This window comes from Ascaphus truei, chromosome 5 (genome assembly GCF_040206685.1).
Source record: "Ascaphus truei isolate aAscTru1 chromosome 5, aAscTru1.hap1, whole genome shotgun sequence".
NCBI classification, from domain to species: domain Eukaryota; kingdom Metazoa; phylum Chordata; class Amphibia; order Anura; family Ascaphidae; genus Ascaphus; species Ascaphus truei.
The window spans coordinates 38723716-38741547 of NC_134487.1; the positions used below are offsets into that span (position 1 = coordinate 38723716).

Sequence of the window (17832 nt, forward strand, 5' to 3'; positions counted from 1 at the left end):
TTAAGCAGGTGGCCCTCCATGTCAGTCTCTGGCAGGTTCCTGGGTCCTCTGTGTCCAGGAAATATAGGTCTCTGGGTGTCTTGATCTCAGCACACCTTTGTGCTCAAGACCGTGTCTGTGTGCAGGCTTCTCTGCTTTCCTGTGTCAGCCCAATAGTGAGCTAAGGAATCCCTCTCCTGATTCCAACAGGAAGCTTTTCTAAGAGCTCTAATGTGGCCAGGTGGAATCTAGTTAATTGCCTGTCTGTAATTAACCAGCTCCCTGCTGGATTTAGAGGCATTTTATCTCAAACAGTGATAAGTCCCTGTTACAATAAGAAATCAGGAGAAGGGGGGGGGGGGGGAAGTGTGGGTTCCACTTCAACCTTTCAGTGCCTCGTGACGTAGCCACCACATCATGAGGCCTAGCACTCATGGGGTTACAAATAAGGGCTGTTTTAAGCCCAGAGCAGAGATAATATTCTCCTATGGTTTTCTATCATCTCCGCTCACTTATGTTGCTACGCCCAATCCGAATTCATCTCTTTATACTGGGTACGAGGTAACGAGCAAATACAGAAACATGGAACAAAGAACAGAGTCCACATAGGCACACAAAGCCAAAAACAAAAAGAGATTCTGTTTCCAGAGGTTTCATTATCACAGATAATTCACAAGTCAATACATTAGCTACAGTAGGAGACTCAATTTACCTTCACTTTGTGTAAGGGGACAGACTTGATCCTCAGCTTGAAAAGGGAAACGCTTATGCAGACAAATACAAGTTACTTTAGCCACATGATATATGAAAATATATACTTGGCCTCATTTCCTTAAAGCAGCCAGTGCAAACTGAAGAGCTCAAGTTTCACCCCAACCCCTGGTTCCTCAGATAATTGCAGCCTTTGGCACCAGTGTTTTCCATGCAGATTTCAATATAGCTATCGTTTTCATGCCAACAGGGATCCGCAACGTCGGGGCACCGGTGAGTACACCGGTAATTATACCAAGAACTCGGAGCTGAAAATAGAGCGGTTCACTCCTGGAATCCCCAGTGCCAATCATGAAGAAACAACAACAAAACAATTCCCAGCATGGATGGCTGCTTGAAGGACGCTTTTATGCCTACAAACGCAGGGATTGGAGGAGTTGTGGTATGCAGCTCAACACAAAATCACTTATGACCCGTGTGATGAGAAGATCTCATGATATTAAGTATTTTAATCGATCTGGTACCTAGGGGGTTAACGTTGGTTAAAAACCGTGTTAAAAATATAATAATTGTTATTATGACAGGTCAATACCCTTCCTTTGTCTATGCTGATCTACAAGGAAGGCTTAATTGGGGGCGGGGTGGGGGGGAGAGGGTTATCACTGATGGACAGCTAAATGTTAAATTTGTATAGTTTAGAAGGCTATCGATGATAGCCAGATCCTGGGCTGATCGTCTCAAAAGAAAACCTTAACATTCTTGAAATATCACCTGTACAACACAGAGAGAGGTGACAAACAGGTCACCACAGTCTGGGGGCTATATTAAATATATGGTATTATGAGATAACTTCTATTCTGAAGAATAACGTTTAGATATTTGTAATTGTTGCAAGGAGACGGATGCAATAAGACTTGCAATCCAAAGAAAGGAGTTGATTTATGATAGGGATGGGCTTATGTTGTTTCAATGGGGGGAAGGGGGGGTTACTGACAAATGATGCAAGAATTGTGTCAACTATTTAAGTTGTCTTAATGGAGAATTAAGTTGAGTGTCTAAACTCATTGCTTTTAAGGAACTTAAATACAAAATAAACATTTACAAATATGTAATACGGCAGGCATATGATTAGAGGGGTCCATGTTAAAAAGGTGACACGGTGTGGTCATTTGCATGTAATTTCCCAGAATTCCTTGCTGCAGTGGAAGCACTGTATGCTAAGACAGGGGTGCGCAAACTTTTCCCCGTGCACACCCCTGCCTGCTCTCCTCAGCGCCTGGCGCGCCCCCCCCCCCTCACTGGACCCGGGCACCAAATGACGCCACGGTAACATGACCCCGCGGCTTCATTTGACGCTGGGTTACCAGGATGACGTGTCGCTGGAAGGTAAGTCTATTAGAGAGGCCTCGTGCAGTCCCTCAGCTTTTAATTTAAATGCCTGGGGGGCGAGCGTGGCACCTCTATAACTGCCGATTCCCACCCCTCCCCCCTGAAAATATAGCGCCCCCCAGTTCGCGCACCGCTGTGCTAAGAGATAATGGTGAAAAGCAGGGTTGCAGACCTGTCTGAGACATGTGAATGTGCTCACAAGTGACATTTTGATTTGCTGTACAAATTATAAAGCTATGTTTTAGGATTAGTCACTGCAAAGTCTCTGAATACTATATTTGGCCAACTCAAGTCAAGAGAACCTCAAAACAAATGTAGATATTTGAGGTGGATTAAATAAAAAACTTTTTAAAACAAAAAAGGATCTCCTTGCTTGATGTATTTCACGGACTGAGACAATTTCACCAAGTCTGGAACATAGCTATTTTATCAGTTAAATCTATTTCCGGTGCGAACAGCATAAAAATAAAACAAATCTAACACTAGTATTGTATATACAGTAGTTTTTGAATTCCTGTTGCAATTCCACAAGGCCAGGGACAGAGTGTAATTGGTGGACTGTGTTACATATTACAACTGTTTTATATGCAACAATCATAGTTTCATTTCTGGTAAATACAATTTCCATATTGAACAGGATCCACTGTAAGCCGCTTTGTCTTCTTTAACAAAATGATCCTCTGCAGCATTCATTATTCAACCAATGAAGAAAACAAGACCGCTTTGTGCTGTGCATTATTTAAACCGTTCACCTGGTGGAAAGTAATACTCGCGCTCAAAAACAAAATAATTAAAATCACAATGTTGTACTTTTTAGTTGCCAGGTGAATTATCCTAACTTTTTGGAGAGAGATGCTTTGAAGCTGGAGGGAGGCTCACAGACAGACATGGTGATTCATTGAATAATCTCTCAGCAGAGGTAATGGAGGTTAGTACAGTACTGCAATGTAAAACTGCTTCAAGGAACAAGAGTACCCCTAAATATTACAAGAGCCAAAGGATATAATTGGGCATGAAGTTTCACAGGAAGTAGGCCAAAGGCAGGCTAAGTAGTCTTTATCTGCAACAATTTCGAGCTGCATCTGTCGTACATTTCCATTTCCAGGTCATATTACAACAGAGCTGATCTGCAGGGACCGTGATGTAGCCTCAAACGATTAAAACAACAGAAAGAAAAAGCATTTTGCAATATATTAAAACGGATGTGCAATGCTTCTGAATAGCTGCAATGCTTCACCGTCTATAAAAAAAAAGGTATAGCAAGAGCAATGATCCTACGTTACGAGTTACCTACAGTAGGTACACCAAGAGAAAAGATGACAACACACAGGTACGATGCATCATAAATGATGTAACCTATGCTTGCCACCACTGTTTTATAATGTTTTTTGAACAGCACAGCAGTCAGGCACGTCATAAATGTAGTTGTAATCAAAATTTCCCATAACAATGCATGCAGTGCTCTATAACGTGAGATTTAATATGCAAGTTACATTCCCGCCTTTCGCTACAACAGAGAAACATACCTAGGGCAGGGGTGGGCTAACCCTAGTCCTCAAGTGCCACCAACAGGTCAGGTTTTTAGGATATCCCTGCTTCAGTCTTCGACTGAGCCACCTGTGCTGAAGCAGGAATAACCTGACCTGTTGGTGGCCCTTGAGGACTGGGAGTGGCCACTCCTGCAAGCCATTGGTTTTCTGCAGGACAAAAAAAAAATGCTCAAAATCTCCAAGGTGGCTAAACATCCCAGGGCATTATTCTACAGAGAAAACAGAAACAGTCATCTTAACCGAAGCCATGTATGTAAAAGGAGTTCTTGTTCCAATGATTTTGTTCAAGATTCCTACACCGTATTCCTCACTGTGACTGTCACTGCAGCAGATAGTCATGTCAACTGATGCAGCAGATATTTCCAGCAAACCCAGGTTAGTGATTGTGTGTCGTGAGTGTTAATAAAGAATATACGATTGTTTTCTTTTGCGGTGATGCAGTGTACGCAGCACTATACATAGAATTATTCAGACATGACAATGCCCTGTAGATTTTATAATCCCATTTGTGCGGCCCTTGATGATAAAGTAACGTGCCTAAAGTCAGGAGCCACCATGTCCATTATATCAAAAAGCAGGGGAGGATTAACCCTCAACACTAGCCCATGGCCATTGGCTTAGAAAGCCACAAACACCCAAAGGTCATTTTTTTTAAAACACACAAACACAGTCTTTGGATAACCAGCTTTTAGTTTATAATATTTATACAAAATCAGATATATATTAGGCTGAATAACTAAAAAGTCCTGAATAGGTGAAGTTGCAGTGTCCTATGGGCCGCTGGAGCCAAGCTGACTGAGCTGGCATTATTGTGTGAACAGGATGAGTGTCCCTGTCTGGTAAACAGAGTACAGTCCCCTAACCCCCCTCCCCCCCCCCCCAAATTCAGAAAAATACATTCAAATAAGCAGCGCAAAGAAATGTTGGCCCATTCCTCCTTACAGAACTACTTCAACTCAGTGACATTTGAGGGCTTCCTTGCACGGACAGTTCACTTTTTGATTGGGTTTAGGTACAGACTTTGACAACGCCATTCTAAAACACGTATGTCTTCTTCTGCAGTCATCCTTTTGTAGATCTGCTTGTACTTTTAAGATCATTGTTTTGCTGCATGACCCACTTTCGGTTCAGCTTCATCTCATGGATGTATGGCCTGATATTTACTTCTATAATCTTTTGATACAATGCAGAATTCGTGGTAGTGTCAATGATGACGAGCTGTCCAGGTCCTAAGCCAGCAAAGCAGTCCCAAACCATCATACTTCCACCACCATGCTTGACGGTTGGAATGAGGTTCCTCTGTTCGAACGCAGTGTTTGGTTTTCGCCAAACATAACATTTCTCATTGAGGCCAAAACGTTCTACTTTTGGCACATCTGTCCAGAGAACATTGTTCCAGAAGTCTTGTGGATTATCTATGTGCTCTTTGGCGAACTTCAGACAGGCAACAATGTTCATGTTGGAGAGCAGTGGTTTTTCCTGGCTATCCTTCCATGAACACCAGTCTTGTTCAGTCGTTTTCGGATAGTCGAGTCATGACCACTCCCATTATCCAAGGCGAGACCGTTCTGGGGTTCGTTTTGACTTCCTGGATGATTTGCCGGGTTGTTCTTGGAGAGATTTTGGTAGGATGACTGCTCCTGGGTAGAGTGACTGGTCTTGAACTTTCTCCATTTGTCTATGAGTGGATTGGTGGCGCCCCTAATCTTTAGAAATGGTTTTGTACCCTTTCTAGTAATGTGGCAAACTGTGAACTAGTTCGCCCATCCGGCGCTCAGAAGTTTATTGTTGTTGGGCTGCTGAATAATATGCTGTAAAATTCCATATGTCTCTAAGAATCCCATAAGCAAGGAAAAGAAATACGAGGAGCATACAGGCTGACCATGAGTGTGAGCAACAATGGATATGAGTACTCTCCTAGACAACTGGCTTATAAACAAGCTCTAATGTAGTTGTAATTAGACTCACAGTTGATGATTTAGGTACAGCCATCCTCTTTAGAAGATGAAAATCCTCCGTCCGGGTAGGCATACCGCAACCCGCAGACGACTGCTCAGTCCCGGTGGGTGGTCTGTATCCGGCAGGGTTTCAGCTCGTCAGCCGATTCAGCAGCCCGGCGTGCTTCCGATAACGTCACAAGTAACAGCAGCACTCCTCCCACAGGAAAATCGGTGCACCGCTGACAAACAGATGCAAAGGCTGGAATATGTGACTTGTAACAACTTTATTGGAGCATGTCAGTGGAGTTCTGGCGGATCCTCTAACGCGTTTCATGCCAAAGCGCTTTGTCAAAGAAGTAGAGGATCCACCAGAACTCCACGGACATGCTCCAATAAAGTTTTTACAAGTCACATATCCCAGCCTTTGCATCTGTTTGTCGGCGGTGCACCGATTTTCCTGTTTGAGGAGTGCTGCTGTTACTTGTACCCTTTCTAGACTGATGGGCATCAATAACTACTTTTCTGAGGTCCTCAGAGATTTCTTTTGACCGTAGCAAGATCACCTTCACCTGTATGGTGAAGACCAAACTCACAAAGTTTCTGATCTTTATATAGGATGGGGCCTCCCAAACTAACCCCTGAAAAACAACCTATTTATTTAAACACCCGATTCTAATTATCCCCATTTAATTTAGTTGATTAAACCAGGGTTTCACTTACTTTTATACATACCCTGACTCATAATTACTAATTGTTTGTCTAATTCATACAAAATTTGGTTTTAAAAGACATGGAATTGGTTAATATAAAACATATTGGATATTTAAGAAAAGACTGGTTTTGATTCAAGAAGGTTATCATGGAAAAACGATGGAATTTCCGTAATTATCATTCGGGTTCACAAACTTTTCTCACCACTGTGTGCGTACACACACACACACACACACACACTTCTTAAAAAAAAAAAACTTGAATCATTGTTAAATACAAGTCACTTTAGTTCCCTGGCAATCATCTGCTACTTCCACCCATGGATTATTTGGGCCTTTTACATGACGAAGCGATGCCCATGCATGGCTTTCCTCCTGTAATAAGAGCTAAGAGGATGGGGGAGGGAACCTCCTGAACACACAATATATTTCCCTATATACGGTTGACAATACACACACCTGTATAGATAGAATTTAGCAGACACGAGACCATACATAGAAGAGCTTATATTCTAATGTTGGTGCCAAATACATGCAGAGATAAAAGGACTTGGTCAAGGTCACAAGGAGAGCCGACAATGGGATTCAAACCAAGCTACTCACTCCATCAATTAAGCATCACATAAAAGGGAAGAGGACTCCTCTCACATTAGTGTTACGCAGGGCTTCTCAACTCCAGTACTCATGATCCCCCAACAGGTCGGATTTTAAAGGACATCCCAGCTTCAGCACAGATGGCTCAATCAGTGGCTAAGTCAAAGACTGATTGAGCCACCTGTGCTGAAGCTGGGATATCTTTAAAACCTGACCTGTTGGGGGGGGGGGGTCTTGAGGACTGGAGTTGAGAATCAAGGGGTTACAGCATTTAGAGTCTAATATTACGACATAGGTATAATAATTTTAGTTGTAGGATTAGCAAAGCAATAATATCAGAGATGAAACACTTCAAAACATATCACTGCCATTGTTTTGTACACAAAACATGCCATGTCTGAACTTTAATACTTTGACTGCTAGCCGGGCCAGCAACATTAGGATAACGCTAGATTTTAAGTCTCTTCACTGCGTGAAGTGATGAAGAAAAAGGATTAAGATGTGCAAAATCTATAAGCTGAAATACGAAAACAAAATGCCTTGAGCTTTGCTTTCTAGTTTATGCAGCATCCAATCCATAGGGGTGTAAGACTTTACTGTAATTAGACACCAGTCTATAGAATATATTTACACAAATGGTATAGTTAATGATAGATGATCACCCACAGCAGAAGTACACCAATAATCAGACTTACAAAGGCTGCTATTGAAAACGCCATGCTTGTCTGCACCTGTTCAGCCCGTTCTGGGCACAATGAACGGTCTTTGAGGGTAGATTTAGTCACAAAGAAGAAGGAATTGCCAGTTCTTCTGGAAATACCAGCTCTTAAAACAGAAGCCTAAGAAATAGGGCCATTAGCACTGACCTGTTTTCCGTTTGCAAACACACACCTTCTTTGATGCAGGCATAGTAATTCAGAATGAATCAGTGTTTTGTTTCAGTTTAGCCTAATCTTTTAGTATTGTAAAATCATAATTTTGGAATGATCAGTGTGTGAGCTAATCTTAAGGAATTTCTGGATGGCAACTGTGTTAAAATAACAGGAAGAGGACAAGCTAAACCAGTGCTCACAGAGCCTGATCCCAATAGTCATATGGGGCAAATGTTGTGGGTTACCAGACAACAACAACAAAAAGCCACTCCTCTACCTCATGTTGACCCAGGGCAGAAAAACAGAGATCAAACCATGTCAGTAACGCCCACAAGGCAAGGAAAAATATCACTTATCCGCTGGTGGAATCTACCGCGTGCGTTGAAAAGACCACAAACAGAGGAACCACAGAAAGATGCAGGGCTTGAAAAATCCCTTCATATGAGTGAGATAAGTGAAAAATGAGAGGTACGAGTGCTGGAAAGACCACAGGTGCAGAAGAGTGGTATTGGTGGAAGAGTTGTCACTCACAGCTCTGCTTCCCAGAGTACCACCACAACTGCCATGCGCAGAGGTTTGCAAGTTATTGTGGGACACAGCTGTAGGAAGCAGAATTGTGAACAGCCGCTCTCTCGCCAACCCTCCTCTTCTGCATCTGCAGTCTTTCCAGTGCCAATACCCTTCATTTTTCACTAATCCCAGATATGATTTTTAAACACCGTAGATCTTTCTCTTATTATAATTATTATTTAATTATATAATTATAATTATTTAACCACTATCACACATACCCCACACCTCACTACACTGGTCTCCAACACTGACCAATTGATTGCTAATTCATTCCATGCAGTACAATACCTTTTTTGTGGAATAATCTCATATTTCCACAGAGCCTAATGACCTAACCTCATGACCGCGCCCACCCCCTCGCTCTTCAAAAACCTACAGTGCACAAATCGTAGGAGAGGAGAGCGCGCGCGAGGCAAGTAGCACTGTAGCGCTCGCTTTCACTATGGACAAAGCCTAAGGGCTGGGACCCGCTGCGCCTGGTGGCGCGGGAGTGAGCGCAACTCACCATTGCGGTTTAACCTCACGATCCGGTCCCAGTCCCTCCTCACTGCCAACTGACGACGTACTGTGACGCGTCAGCCAGCACGGGATACAAGAGAATGGTGTTCCCGTGCGGCAACGCGTCACATGGTATGCGAAGGGGCCAATCATAGACTGGCTCCCATCAACCAATGGCAAGCCAGCTAGTGCTGTGAGCCCTGCTTTGTTTTGGTTTTGGCCCCGCCCCCCGTCATGGCCGCGCCCCCCCGACCCGTGTGGCCAGGCCCCCCCGCTCCAAAAAAGTTTCCTGCAGACCGCAGCGCGCGGTGCAGTGAGTTGCACGCGCCGCCGGCAAGCAAGACAGCCGGGCGGACGCGTGCAACGGGGCCTTAGCCTAACACACTCCCACTTCAGAGTATGAGCTTTTTCTCTAACAACGCAGGATTCCAATCTAAAACTACTGCATTTCTACTTTGGGGAACCCCTGGTTGAGGGACAGTTACTGTATGTTAGATAAAGTATAAATGACAGTAACCCAACTCCTACGCTGCTGTAATGCCAGGGAATACATTGGTCAGTAGCATTTAGGGATTAAATGTGACTCAAGTCATTCCATTTAGGGACACCAATATATCAAATTAATAAACTAATGTTGAAAATAATGTCTATTTACTAGTATGTTACCATCGGTACTTATTTTGAACCTGTGAAAAACATGCCTCCTATCCCTGATTAGAATTGCTTAGTTAGATAGTAACAGATCTACGGTCCACAAAACATATTTAATTTTTAAATCCAAAAAAGTGGAGAAGGGGAAGCTCCCTATTGTAATAGTAATCATCCTTGATGTTTGTATTAAAGGTAACGTTTAAAGTGCAAGACTAGGACGTCAAACCATGAAAAAAAACAAATGCAACGCCCTCTGCTTTGGTAAAGCAGTGTTGACACATCAGGCTACTCAGGTTTACACTGCATTTCATTGTTTACACATTAATAATCATTTGTAAAATAGACTTTACTCATGTCACGCAGTGTTTGCTTTACATGGAAATCAGTCACACCAGGAAACATAATAGCTAGTGAGAATAGTGAGCCTCATTGTAGCTGGAATTTATTATTTGATCCACATTCAGACTCAAGAAATACAATCATCATTTTATAAGAAGCTCTGCCCTATCAGGCTTCTAAATCTCAATCCTGAAACTTGACAAAGGGGGTTATTTATTAAAATGTAACAGTGCAAATCAGGGCACGGAAACTCCCATTGCTTTCATGGGAAACTTCCATTAAAATCAATGGGAGTTTCTGTGCAACAATCAATGCTCCGCATTATCACAGATGAATGAATATCCCCCTAAAGGTTTCAGACACCACTTTCAAGAGAGCAGGGACCCTCATGAGATGGGTTACAATAAACTAATATAACCCAGTGAGATTGACAGCAACCTGTCAGGGTGATAAGGGTCTCACATGTCATGGCTGCCCAGACATTATAGTTCCTAGGACAGGGGTGGCCCACTCCAGTACTCAAGGGTCTCCAACAGGTCAGGTTTTGATGGACATCCCTGTTTCAGCACAGGTGGCTCAGTCATTTACTATTTGTCAATGACTGAGCCACCTGTGCTGAAGCAGGGATGTCCTTAAAACCTGACCTGTTGGTGGCCTTTGAGTACTGGAGTGGGCCACCCCTGTCCTAATAGTTCACAAAGGGAATGCAGAGACACTCAGAATTTATTTTTTAAATAGTTTCCGCCTGCAAAATGGATTTACAGACCCCCACATGAAGATCCCTCCCCGGGATTGAAACGTTGGTTCTGTCCGTGTCAATCAATACACTTCTTTGGATACTTACAAGTGAGTGCTGTCTCTTTTTTGCTGTTCTGCTGAATGGTAATGTACACTCTGCATTATTTGAATTGGAGTGCTTGAGATATAGATATATAGTAATTATATCCCTATATAATCAATAGGTACCCCATAGTATGTACACACACTAATAGTAATGCAACACCCTTCTACACCTACCCACAACCATTGGTGTACACTCCCACTCCACACATACCCTTTGTAAAGGGCTGTATAAATTTATATCTACACACACAAATACATACATACTCTTACATCACTAACATTCAGGGACCATTTAACACCTTAAGTCATAAATCGCATACTGCACAGGGGGAGGGATAGGCTTCAGTCACAGATACATTCCAAGATGCACTGTTTTTAAGTAAAAAGCTCTCTTGCTTTACCCATTGTAACACCGCCGGAAGAAGAGATCAGTGTATCTCGAAAGCTCACACAAACGAAAGCATTTTGTTAGCAACAGAATGGTATTGTCTATTTGTTTTTTGAGAGATTATATATATATATATATAAAAACTAGACATTTCAATTATCAGAACAAAGGAGGGCTCCTGAAACTTTGTAATTATCAAAATGTCAATTATTTAATCACTTCACACAACACATTTTGAGTACTTCCTTATTCTTTTCAGCAGCCACCACTTTGTTTCCTTAGCAACAGCACTAGCATAACAAAGTACAGTACGAGTTTATTTACCTCCTTCCTCTGCTTTTTAGCTGGCAATAATTTGCTACCTGAGTATCAGGACCCAAAGTGCTTATTGGGGCTACACTGGCATATTATGGTTAGACTGTACAAGAGCCTTATTTATCCTGCTTCACATTGAATAAGGATGAACGAGTCCTTTTTGTACCCGGCTGCCAGTACAGTACAAAGTATATCCATCCAAACAATGCAGCATGATCAGCAGAAGTATTAATGCTCCCAACATGAAATCTTACATGCCAACTTCCAAGGACACAATCAGGAGTCTTCTGGGATCATTTGGACCAAGAAAGTGACACTACACTGTTAAAGCAATGACTAACAAGGGCCACTATTACAGTCCATGTGAGCACTGCTGCTAAAATGGAGTGAGACTCCTTCCCAATATATGGCACTCACTGAACATGTATGTATAAAGGTATTTATATAGCGCTCGCAATGTACACAGCGCTTTACATTACAATAGGAGGCAGGCACATGACAAAACAATGGGAATACGTGCAGCAGGTAAATAACATACGGTAAAAGGGAGATCATGTTCCACAGAGCTTACAATCCAAGTAATATGAGGGAGACTTGACAGGTCTGTGAAGTGCTGAAGTTTAGCCTCGGATAGAAGTCAGTGTCATTACACCCTCCAGAGGGATCCCAGACAATGACTTGTGCAGCATGATCTCCCTCCCACCCCCCACCTTCTCTCCTTCTCCCCATCCCCATACCAAGGGGACAGTTACTCACTTTTTCCGAGTCTTCTCCTTCTTCGCCTTCGGTCTCCTCTTTCGGGCCTGGATGGGCAGCACTGGAGAAAGGGAGGAGGGGGGGACACACGGGAATCGTTAGTGACGCCGCGGCCCAGAGGCACCGTAACAATGAGAGAGGAGACTGGGCGAGGCCCCTCTTACCCTTCCCGGAGTTCATCTCCGCCTTGTTCCCCGCGCCGGTGCCGCCGGCCGCAGTTATTATGCGGGACACGCAAACGCCACCGCCGGCTTCCATGGGCCGAGTGAGGAAAGCAACGCCGCTCACCGCCTTGTACACTGCGCGCGCTACCCGGCACCAGCCCCGACGTCACCGCCTCCGCTGACTCATCTCCTAGGCAACCCGCCGGACGCCGAGCATGCAAAGGGAGGGGAGGAAGTTGACGCGCCGGGGGAGGGGCAGTCTAGCCACGCGTCTCTTTCGTTTCTCGGAGGAGCGGAGATCAGCTGACAGGGCGCTCGGCACACGTGTGGAGCGTGTGCTGTATGATCAGGGGTCTTGCTCGGCTCCAGTTCTGCAGGGCCAGGCACCGCGTCGCGGGTCTCCCGCCTCCCCCACCTCCCCGCCGCGGCTGTGCTCCTGTCCAGGTATAGTCAGAGCTGTTTGTTTGTGACCCGCCTGCCCGGAGCGCGTCAGAGGGGCCTGTGATGCATTGTTCTGCACTGCGTGGGTTAATGACACAAGTCACACAACCCGCTGAAGCCCAGGTCATTGTAGGTGGCTGCAGGGTTGTTAACATGTGCACACAAGATTCATTAGGACCAAGCGATGCTCTCAATCAGGGCCGCCAACAGAAATCATGGGGCCCAGGACAAATGAAAGGAGCAGCCCCCCCCCCCCCAACCCATAGCGTACTTACCACGAAAAAAAGACCGCAACTTTTACTTAACTGTTTTCTTATTGTGATACAGAAAAAAACATTACAATGCAACCTGTTTATTTTTATATTTTCAACAAAAGACAGGTGACTGCCTAACTGGGTGGATGACAGTGACTTGGTGGGTTGGTTAGTGACTGGGTGGGTGGGAGACAGTGACTGGGTGGGTGGGAGACAGTGACTGGGTGGGTGGGAGACAGGGTGGGTTGAGTGACAGGGTGGGTGACTTACCTTGACCGGACGGGTGCAGCTTCCTTGCCGCCAGACGCTTCCCCCCCTCTGCCCCCGATATCCCCACAGCAGCTGCCCCGGGAGGGGGGCGTGGGAGGTGGTCTCGGGGGAGGGGGCGTGGGAAGTTTGTGGCTGGGGGGGGGGGGGGGGGCGGCGGGCGCAAGACTGGCAGGCTGGGGCAGGAGTCGTGCGCGGGGGAAGCTGGGTTGGCGCTTCCCCTCGGTCCCACGTGGGGAAGCTGGGTTGGCGCTTCCCCTCGGGCCCACGTGGGGAAGCTGGGTTGGCGCTTCCGCTCGGTCCCACGTTGGGGAAGCTGGGTTGGCGCTTCCCCTCTGTCCCACGTGGGGAAGCTGGGTTGGCGCTTACCCTCGGTCCCACGTGGGGAAGCTGGGTTGGTGCTTCCCCTCGGGCCCACGTGGGGAAGCTGGGTTGGTGCTTCCCCTCGGGCCCACGTGGGGAAGCTGGGTTGGCGCTTCCGCTCGGTCCCACGTTGGGGAAGCTGGGTTGGCGCTTCCCCTCGGTCCCACGTGGGGAAGCTGGGTTGGCGCTTACCCTCGGTCCCACGTGGGGAAGCTGGGTTGGCGCTTACCCTCGGTCCCACGTGGGGAAGCTGGGTTGGCGCTTCCCCTCGGGCCCACGTGGGCGCTTCGCCTCGGGCCCACGTGGGGAAGCTGGGTTGGCGCTTCCCCTCGGTCCCACGTTGGGGAAGCTGGGTTGGCGCTTCCCCTCTGTCCCACGTGGGGAAGCTGGGTTGGCGCTTACCCTCGGTCCCACGTGGGGAAGCTGGGTTGGCGCTTACCCTCGGTCCCACGTGGGGAAGCTGGGTTGGCGCTTTCCCTCGGGCCCACGTGGGGAAGCTGGGTTGGCGCTTCCCCTCCGTCCCACGTGGGGAAGCTGGGTTGGCGCTTACCCTCGGTCCCACGTGGGGAAGCTGGGTTGGCGCTTTCCCTCGGGCCCACGTGGGGAAGCTGGGTTGGCGCTTCCCCTCCGTCCCACGTGGGGAAGCTGGGTTGGCGCTTACCCTCGGTCCCACGTGGGGAAGCTGGGTTGGCGCTTACCCCTCGGTCCCACGTGGGGAAGCTGGGTTGGTGCTTCCCCTCGGGCCCACGTGGGGAAGCTGGGTTGGCGCTTCCCCTCGGTCCCACGTTGGGGAAGCTGGGTTGGCGCTTCCCCTCTGTCCCACGTGGGGAAGCTGGGTTGGCGCTTCCCCTCGGTCTCACGTGGGGAAGCTGGGTTGGCGCTTACCCTCGGTCCCACGTGGGGAAGCTGGGTTGGCGCTTCCCCTCTGTCCCACGTGGGGAAGCTGGGTTGGCGCTTCCCCTCCGTCCCACGTGGGGAAGCTGGGTTGGCGCTTACCCTCGGTCCCACGTGGGGAAGCTGGGTTGGCGCTTCCCCTCCGTCCCACGTGGGGAAGCTGGGTTGGCGCTTACCCTCGGTCCCACGTGGGGAAGCTGGGTTGGCGCTTTCCCTCGGGCCCACGTGGGGAAGCTGGGTTGGCGCTTCCCCTCCGTCCCACGTGGGGAAGCTGGGTTGGCGCTTACCCTCGGTCCCACGTGGGGAAGCTGGGTTGGCGCTTACCCCTCGGTCCCACGTGGGGAAGCTGGGTTGGTGCTTCCCCTCGGGCCCACGTGGGGAAGCTGGGTTGGCGCTTCCCCTCGGTCCCACGTTGGGGAAGCTGGGTTGGCGCTTCCCCTCTGTCCCACGTGGGGAAGCTGGGTTGGCGCTTCCCCTCGGTCTCACGTGGGGAAGCTGGGTTGGCGCTTACCCTCGGTCCCACGTGGGGAAGCTGGGTTGGCGCTTCCCCTCTGTCCCACGTGGGGAAGCTGGGTTGGCGCTTCCCCTCCGTCCCACGTGGGGAAGCTGGGTTGGTGCTTCCCCTCGGGCCCACGTGGGGAAGCTGGGTTGGCGCTTCCGCTCGGTCCCACGTTGGGGAAGCTGGGTTGGCGCTTCCCCTCTGTCCCACGTGGGGAAGCTGGGTTGGCGCTTCCCCTCGGTCCCACGTGGGGAAGCTGGGTTGGCGCTTACCCTCGGTCCCACGTGGGGAAGCTGGGTTGGCGCTTCCCCTCGGGCCCACGTGGGCGCTTCGCCTCGGGCCCACGTGGGGAAGCTGGGTTGGCGCTTCCCCTCGGTCCCACATTGGGGAAGCTGGGTTGGCGCTTCCCCTCGGTCTCACGTGGGGAAGCTGGGTTGGCGCTTACCCTCGGTCCCACGTGGGGAAGCTGGGTTGGCGCTTTCCCTCGGGCCCACGTGGGGAAGCTGGGTTGGCGCTTCCCCTCTGTCCCACGTGGGGAAGCTGGGTTGGCGCTTCCCCTCGGTCCCACGTGGGGAAGCTGGGTTGGCGCTTCCCCTCCGTCCCACGTGGGGAAGCTGGGTTGGCGCTTCCCCTCCGTCCCACGTGGGGAAGCTGGGTTGGCGCTTCCCCTCCGTCCCACGTGGGGAAGCTGGGTTGGCGCTTCCCCTCCGTCCCACGTGGGGAAGCTGGGTTGGCGCTTCCCCTCCGTCCCACGTGGGGAAGCTGGGTTGGCGCTTCCAGTCCGTCCCACGTTGAGAGGGGGGGGAGGGAGGAGCGGGCCCAGAGGCAGCAGACCGGCCACCCTGCTTGCCCTGCGCATGCGTGCCAGGACCTCGTCTCTGCGCAAGCGCATGGGGAATCTGGGGCCATTTAAAAATATATATATATTTGCCCACTGGGTATCAAAGGGAGTGTATTTACCTGACTCTCTAACTGCCTTATTCTCTCTTATTTAGCCGGCAATGGGTTTTTTTCTCCTCCCCCTGATTTTTAGGATTTCGAGCGGGCTGGGCTGGCATATTCGAGTTAACGTTAGGCTAGCAGCTTGGGGCAAGGGTCAGGCCGAACGAGGCCCTTATTTACCCAGCTGCTCGTTAAATGAGGCTGAACAAGTCCCTCAATTATCCTCAGGGTCGCAGACAGATTTCCTGGGGCCCAGGACTAAAGTTACGCCCCCCCCCCCACACACACACACACACTCTGTCGGCAGTAATGCGACCCCCCATCACACCTCACAAGTTCCCTCTATTTCCCCCCCTTTTCCCATGTATTTCTCTCCCCTCCCGTCTCGCTCCCTCGCCGTCTCGCTCCCTCGCCCCCCTCCCGTCTCGCTCCCTCGCCCCCCTCCCGTCTCGCTCCCTCGCCCCCCTCCCGTCTCGCTCCCTCGCCCCCCTCCCGTCTCGCTCCCTCGCCCCCCTCCCGTCTCGCTCCCTCGCCCCCCCTCCCGTCTCGCTCCCTCGCCCCCCCTCCCGTCTCGCTCCCTCGCCCCCCCTCCCGTCTCGCTCCCTCGCCCCCCCTCCCGTCTCGCTCCCTCGCCCCCCCTCCCGTCTCGCTCCCTCGCCCCCCCCTCCCGTCTCGCTCCCTCGCCCCCCCTCCCGTCTCGCTCCCTCGCCCCCCCTCCCGTCTCGCTCCCTCGCCCCCCCTCCCGTCTCGCTCCCTCGCCCCCCTCCCGTCTCGCTCCCTCGCCCCCCTCCCGTCTCGCTCCCTCGCCCCCCTCCCGTCTCGCTCCCTCGCCCCCCTCCCGTCTCGCTCCCTCGCCCCCCTCCCGTCTCGCTCCCTCGCCCCCCTCCCGTCTCGCTCCCTCGCCCCCCTCCCGTCTCGCTCCCTCGCCCCCTCCCGTCTCGCTCCCTCGCCCCCTCCCGTCTCGCATGTATTTATCTCTTCTGCGTCTCACTCTTACTCCCTCTTTTCCTCCCCCCCTCCACAAAATACATGCCAAATCCCCCCCCCCCTCATATACATGTTATATACCCACCCACCCCCAATAGATATAAAAAAAATAGACTTACCTTGGGCATGGCCGGGCCTGGTGGCTGCGGGGGCCCCGAAGGCCGGCGGTACAAGTTGGCCCCGACCTATGGCCTGGCTGACGGTTGTGGCCAGGCACTGGCTCTCCATCAGCTGCAGGTCTCTTCCTCATTCTGTCCCACGCGAGCTTCCAAAGTCAGTGTGCAGCAGAAGCTGAGGCCCAGCTTCCTTCCGGTGCGCTGACGTCAGAGAGGCCCGTCGCGCGCCGCAAGCTTTGGAAGCTCGGCGTGGGACACAGTGAGGAAGAGGCCTGCAGGTGATGGAGAGCTTAGGCCTCCAGCAGCCACCGGGCCCCGGAAAACCTACCCCGGCTATCGGCACATAAATAGCCTCTACCTAAAGAAATTGTCCCTAAACACTAATATAAGGAACCTAGGGGCTTATTCTATATCCACGAAAGCGATCAATTGTTGTTCGAAATTCCCATTTGACTTCAATGGGGAATTTAGTCCAAAAACAGCCGCTTTGATATCTATATTTATACAAACAACCATTTTGCCAGGTTATGACAGATCCAATGTGATCATTCTTCCTGTAATTATACAGGTAAATAAGAATTTTAACCCAGGTGAGTGTTAGGACCTGCTTTCGGTCATGCCTTGTAAGTGGCAGCAGGCTTAAGACGCTTTGGCCAAAGGGTTAAACTAAATGACCCTTTTTATAAGAGATATATAGGTATTGAACTGTGTATTTTTGTCACAATGGAAGTAGCTTTGGGCATTTTTGTTTTTTGTTAAACAAGAAGCCTGGTATTGTGTTTGTTTGTGTAATACTT

At 49.4% G+C, this 17832-nt stretch overlaps 2 protein-coding genes across 7 annotated transcripts in view; one reads left to right on the forward strand and one right to left on the reverse strand.

Moving 5' to 3' along the window:
- The window catches only part of SRPK2 (SRSF protein kinase 2), a 155520-nt gene extending 143049 nt beyond the window's left edge, over positions 1 to 12471 (reverse strand). For 3 of the 5 annotated variants that reach the window (XM_075599673.1, XM_075599675.1, XM_075599671.1), the window contains exons 1-2: positions 12273 to 12471; positions 12109 to 12169 (exon numbers count right to left, since the gene is read on the reverse strand). In XM_075599673.1, coding sequence (XP_075455788.1) covers positions 12109 to 12169; positions 12273 to 12366 — 155 coding nt within the window. In that variant the 5' untranslated portion in view covers positions 12367 to 12471. The remainder of the gene's footprint in view (positions 1 to 12108; positions 12170 to 12272) is intronic. The other 2 variants (XM_075599672.1, XM_075599670.1) reach the window with 1 other exon arrangement.
- A 70-nt stretch (positions 12472 to 12541) lies between these two features.
- Positions 12542 to 17832, forward strand: part of PUS7 (pseudouridine synthase 7) — a 39339-nt gene continuing 34048 nt past the window's right edge. Inside the window, exon 1 of one of the 2 annotated variants that reach the window (XM_075599676.1) lies at positions 12542 to 12716. In XM_075599676.1, the coding sequence (XP_075455791.1) occupies positions 12615 to 12716 (102 nt within the window). In that variant the 5' untranslated portion in view covers positions 12542 to 12614. The remainder of the gene's footprint in view (positions 12717 to 17832) is intronic. The other variant, XM_075599677.1, reaches the window with a different exon arrangement.